Below are 6,000 nucleotides of genomic sequence, written 5' to 3'. Positions count from 1 at the left end.
CATGTGTTTAAATGTGTCACTGTTAACCCCGTGACAAAGTTGTGTCTCTCATCATGGTAGATAAAGGTACATTCTTGGGTAATGTCATTCACTGTTCAGAGAGGCGTCTCCAAGCAGGAGAAGTTTCCCATAAATATTTGAAGTATCAAAGTCTAATACTGGTTTTCTGGTGTGCTCCTGAAAACAGGTTTTCTCAAAATCTCTTTTCTGACCAAGGTTTATGAAACTAATCTAACTTTTCTGGTCCTACCCCTTTACTGGAGACAATGTCCTATCCTAGCCATCCCACTTAATGGGTAAAGCAAAGCTTAATGTTCTTTCTCACTTTGATGGTTTGTGGTCAGTTTCTCATGACAAATTACAGGTTCTGGGGCCCTGTGTCATCAGGGGCACAGCTTTTAGCTCACCAGTAACACTGAAAGTCTTTCTGGCATATATTTTGCAGCCTTCAGGGGTTTTTTTAAAGAGCAACCTTCATAACTTTTGACATGTTGGGTAAGAGGGGGTGGATGCAAAGGTAAACAGTCACACCGTGGGAGATGCCAAATCAAACCCAGGGATGTTGGCAGGGAGGTGAGTGAGGGAGAACAACTGTGCAGGAGCAACACTCAGAGCAGAGAGAACTCTCTTACACTGAGGCTTCAGCCTATCCTGAAGTAACTGCTTTTATCCTTCTTTATCCTAACAACCATTAGGTAGTAAGTCTGCTTTGGTACTGAATGCATAAAGCATTGATCGTTGCTGTAAACTCTGTAAACATTTTCACAATGTTTGTCTCCTTCCCCACTGTGTTTCTCTGAAAGCTCCTACATGTAAAGAGTAGCTTTAACTTTTTTATTGCAATTGCATATGGCTCTGATATGAGCTGAGCAGAAGCTCAAGCATTTCTCATCACATAATCCCTTTTCTGTTCTTTTCCCTTTCCTTTTCCAGCATTTTGATCTCAGGATGAAAATTAAGAATAAATGTTAAACAACATGTTCTTACTTAGAGACATGATGTGCACAACTGAGGAACAATCCCAGCTTGACTGCCACATAAGACAAGTTAGAAATACAAAAGGACTTCCTGCTCTGAGAAAAGAAGGTTAGTCTGATTTTCTGGCATAAGTATATGTAAAATTCATTAGTCTGTCCTTTCCCAAAAATTAGAATCTGGATCAAAACTAAAGAAGTAATAGAAGAAGTTGTTTAGAAGTATTCTTAGTTCCTTTCCAGCAATAAATTTGGGTATTTTTCAAAGTTTTATCTGTCATCATGATACATTTATTATTCAGGAGCTGGGGCATGTAGAAAAGCAAGGAGGTTTATTGCTCACACACATGTATGTCATGCAAGTTAGCAGCTCTGGGTAGGAAGCTACAGCTCCTGATGGCAATGGTATCTTCTGCTCACTCTGCAAATAAGGTCACCTGAATATTTTAAAGAAAAGGGCTTTCATTTTTTTCTTTCCCTGCCTGATATTTTTATGCTGCAATCCTGAGTGTCGGGTCTATTTTTGGCAAAAATTGTTTTTGTGAGCTTATCCAGTCCTTAGCTGAAGGAGTTCATCTTTTGTGGGGTTTTTCTCTTAACACTGGGTCATTTTCCCCTCCAAGAGTTCATTCACGCCTCAGATAAAGGCAACAGAAGAAACAACTAAGGCACAGAATTTTAAGCAGTCTAGAAAAAACCCTCCTCTTGACCAATTGTGTAATCTTAGTTTTGACTGCAAGTGCCTGTTGCTGCATTCCAGGAAATACAGGGAATACATAATGAAGGGGGGAAAGAAGTTCCTTCTAGCTTTTTGTTTTTATTCCTACATTTTTTCATTTAGCAGATAAAAGCCCTAAACTACAATGTTTTCTCTCTTTTCCAAGTCACTCCTGAAGAGAAATTTCTGACCTTTAATCCTACAACTACAACATGTTGTTAACTTAAGGTAGTTTAATCACTCAAGGCAGCAATCTCTACCCTCAACAGAAAAAGCAGAAAAAAGCAGAAAATATGTCACCTTTTAGTGTATGAGAAGAAACACAAAGGAGAAAAACCTTATCCTCAGACAAGTTTTGAACTATGTAGGTTTACATTCCCCTCCTAGAATGCCAAAGAAGCAACCTTAAAGCCTCTGAGCTGCTGAAACAGAAGGGCCTGTATATTTCCTGTGTATTTCCTGTATATTTCCTGTGTATTTCCTGTATATTTCCTGTATATTTCCTCCAGTTCTGTGCCCTAGTGATGCCATGAAGATTTTTTGCCTTTTCTTTTATACCCCTGTTATACCTTTTACAACTTCTGTATTCCTACTGCTTTTTGCCTACATTCTTGGACTTGTTTGTCAAGCTGAGAAACTAAACATTTTAGAAGCTGCGTAGCTAGAGATCAGTGTGCCCCAGAGCCCAAGGTCCTCTCCAGAACACATTCTGTAAACCAAGATAGAACCATCCAGGGAAAGGTTCCTTGGGGAGGGGGGCTCACTTGAGCCTCTCATTGGGGAATCTTTGATAGATATGCTAATTAGTAAAACCTATAATGTTATACCCAATGTTGGGGAGAAACAGAGAGACATAGATAGACTCGGCGGGGTGCATCTTGATGCATATGACTTGGACGTGTGCACCTAAGGATCCTTAAAATAAATACCAAGGTAAAATCCCTTTTCCCCTTCTAACCTTGTTTGACTCTTGATTTTAAGACCAAGAAAAGGCATCACTAGGTGGAAGCTGCAAGAGCTGCATTTCTCCCTTCCAAAATCCGAGAGTTCCCCAAATCCCTTTGTGAGCTGATTACATGATGGAACAGCAGGATTGAAAGTTTTCTCAGCAAAGTCTTTGGAATAGATACTTTATTTTTTCAAACCTATGCATTCTATGTAAAGCAAAAATCTCTGTGAAAGCACTTCCCACAGGCCTTTTAAGCCTCAAATTCTCAGCAGGAACATTGCTGTTCTAGCATTCAGTCCTGATTCTCCATAGCTTGATGATTTGCAGTGAGATTATCCCATTTCTTTGCTGTACTGCCAACACATGGCACATGTTGCTGGGTCCCAAAACAGTAAGAGCACTGGTTTACTGGAAGCACAGGAATGTGCTACTATTCCCCAACAGCAATCTAACACTGTGGGGTCAGCCCAGCATCCATCCCCATTTGCCAGTTCTCTGCCCCAGAACTTTTTACCACCAGTTTCTTGAGTCATGGACCTGTTCTCTAACCATGTGTTAGACATTAGCAGGGAACACTGATGAGTTCCTTAACAGTTCTCTGGGTCACAGCATTATCTTCCCTGGACAAGTCTGCCTCAGTGATATTTAACTGCATTTTCCATCCCCAGCTCTGGCTGGATGTTAATCACTCATTTGCCTATGTGTGAGAAAACCACTGACAGCCAACTCTCTGAGAAAGGTCCTAAAACATGTGAACTGGCCTGCAGAGTAAGGAAATGCACTGGTTATGAAAATAACACTACATGTGGACAACTGTATGGATCCGACAGAAAGCTACACCTTCAGCAGTTCTAATGGGATTACTCTGTGCAAATACATCCCTTGAAGGCCAGTTCCAGGAACCCTTTCTGGCCAGCCTGTGGTTTGGTGACTTTATGTTGGGACAAATGTGTTGAAGATCTGAAAAATAAAATTACTTATTTTCATGCAGAAAAGAATGAGGCCTGTTTTACAGGGGCATGTAGTGATAGGACAAGGGGGAATGGCTTCAAACTGGAAGTCAGTAGATTCAGTAAGATATTAGGTAGAAATCCTTTACTGTGAGAGTGCTGAGGCCCTGGCACAGGTCGCCCAGAGCAGCTGTAGCTGCCCCATCCCTGAGAGTGCTCAAGGCCAGCCTGGATGGGGCATTGAGCAACCGGGCCTGGTGGAAAGTGTCCCTGCCCACGGCTGGAGGTTGAAACGAGATGATCTTTTAAGTCCCTTTCAACCCAAACCATTCTGTGATTCTGTGATTCTACTCTTCAACTTCTACTCTTGGCATAACCTCCTACGAGAACCACAGGACTAGAAACACAGATAATTCTTACACCGATTTGGGATTTTCCTATGCATTCGCCGTGCACAGCCCAGCACCAGCACCAGCACCCCTCACCCTCAGCTCCCTCCGGGGCTGCCCTCTCCCTCCGCCGGCCCAGCTCTCCGCGGAGCAGGGGCCGGGCGCGCCCGGGAGCGCCGCCTCGAGAGCGTTCTGGAGGCCGCTGTGGCGGCCATTTCGCCGCGGACCTCGCTCCCTCCGACTGCAGCCGCGCCGTGGGAGAGACCGGGCACGGCCCCGCTCCCCAGCCCGCGCCGCCACAGCCCTGGGGCGGGGCGGGGCAGGGGCAGCGCTTGCGCGGCGGGGCTGGGGCCGCCGAAAGTTCGGGGCCACGTGGGGCGGGAGTGGGGCGGCCGCGGGGGCAGCGCGTCCCGGAGACGGCCCGGGAGCCCCGCTGCGCTCAGCTGCCGCACGCCCGCCGCACGCCCGTCCTCCGGCCCTCGCCATGGCTCCCGCCGAGATCCTCAGCGGCAAGATTGTCTCCGGGTACGTAGCGGGGCCGCCCGCAGAGCTCGCCCGGGTTCCTTCGGGCGGGAAAGTCTGGGAGCCGCGGGGGTTTTACCCTTCGGGAAGGGACCGCTGTACCCGGGAAGCCGAGGCGTGCCCTGGCGGCCCCCGGGTGTGCTGGCAGCGGGATGGGGCTGTGGGGGTGCTCTGGCTCTGTGGACGAAGCAGGTTTGGAGACACCCTAAAGCTTTTTCACTACGTTGCAGCCAAAGCTCGCTTCTTCCTGGTTGTCAACTGGAAGTTATTAGACGAAGTACAGTATTAAGGTCATAAGGAGAATGTAAAGTGCTGTCAGTGCTCCCCAGAAACCAGCGGTGCGTCCGGTGGGGTCTCTTTGGCAGCCCCAGCCCCAGAGAGCACCTGGTGACCGCTCAGCATCGATGAGATGAGAGCCCAGGCAGGTGTGTAGCCGCTGGCTGACCTACAGCTTCTGTGTGTGCAAGCTGGGCTGTTGGGATGCTTTACGAGCAGGAGTTGGGAACATGTGCTTTAGGTATGGGCTCTGTGTTCATCCTGTACAAACATCGGTTCTTCCTCTTTAGGGTAAAGTACGTTAATCCACGTGTTGGATAACACATAGCTGAATATTCACAGGTGTCTTGCCAAAGCTATTTAAAAGATTTGGGAGACCTTGAAGGAAGAAGTGTTCTCGTTCTTTTCAGCATTTCTTTAGGTAGCAAGCCCTGGGTGTAGGTGAGCTTGTGTTGTGTCTTTTAATTTGCTTGTTTTTCCTGCTGCCCCTCTACATACACATCTCTAAAACAGCCAAATAGATTTCCCTATCCCTGGGGAAAATGCAGTGTAATGATTTTGTTATATTCTGTGCAAACAGGGTTTGGTTAGGTCGGTTAATTGGGTACCTCCTGTTGATATAATCAGGGAATTCAGACAGAAAGGGTAAATTTGGAAGGGTATAAAGCAGTCTCAGCAAAGCACTTAGTCTTCCTCTTAGGTATTGCTGTGTATGACACAGCTACATGTAACCAACAGTTCTGAACAGTAGGCCTAATGTGCCTTGAAACTGAATATCCACTAGGAAAGGGTGCTTGCATGTTTTTTACCTGGTAATATTTGGACCAGTACCACCTGTGTATTGCAGTCTCTCAGTCTTACATGCTTGATTCCACCTGATCCTTTTGGCAGTGTTGAGGTCAGCACACTCTGCAATGCCTGTGCCTGCTGCTGGTGGGACTTCATGATTTGCCTGTTGCAGGGTTTTTTTCTGTCATAGAAAGTCACCCTGAAGTTCAATAGGTCCTGGAAAGATGCTAGTTTGGGTACAATGATCATTCATGTTAGAACTTTCAGCTTCCTTAACATGGCATGTTGCATTACTTAATTAATTTTATCGATATAGGGGTGATGTTTTTTTAATTTCTGTTCATTTTCTGTATTACAGAAGCAGCTATAAACTAGCAGTTCTCAGAGGTGGGGACATTCATGATGTGCAAATACTGGGGAAGAGACATGAGCT

At 45.9% G+C, this 6,000-nt stretch overlaps 1 protein-coding gene across 1 annotated transcript in view; it reads left to right on the top strand.

Annotated features, from left to right (window-relative positions):
• Window positions 1–4,349: 4,349 nt before the first annotated feature.
• Window positions 4,350–6,000, top strand: part of MTHFD1 (methylenetetrahydrofolate dehydrogenase, cyclohydrolase and formyltetrahydrofolate synthetase 1) — a 40,766-nt gene continuing 39,115 nt past the window's right edge. Inside the window, exon 1 of the mRNA XM_069018477.1 lies at window positions 4,350–4,505. Coding sequence (XP_068874578.1) covers window positions 4,465–4,505 — 41 coding nt within the window. The 5' untranslated portion in view covers window positions 4,350–4,464. The remainder of the gene's footprint in view (window positions 4,506–6,000) is intronic.

This window comes from Aphelocoma coerulescens, chromosome 5, assembly GCF_041296385.1.
Source record: "Aphelocoma coerulescens isolate FSJ_1873_10779 chromosome 5, UR_Acoe_1.0, whole genome shotgun sequence".
NCBI lineage: Eukaryota > Metazoa > Chordata > Aves > Passeriformes > Corvidae > Aphelocoma > Aphelocoma coerulescens.
Note: the sequence above shows the minus strand (reverse complement) of the source record. Positions and strands in the feature narration are given on the sequence as shown.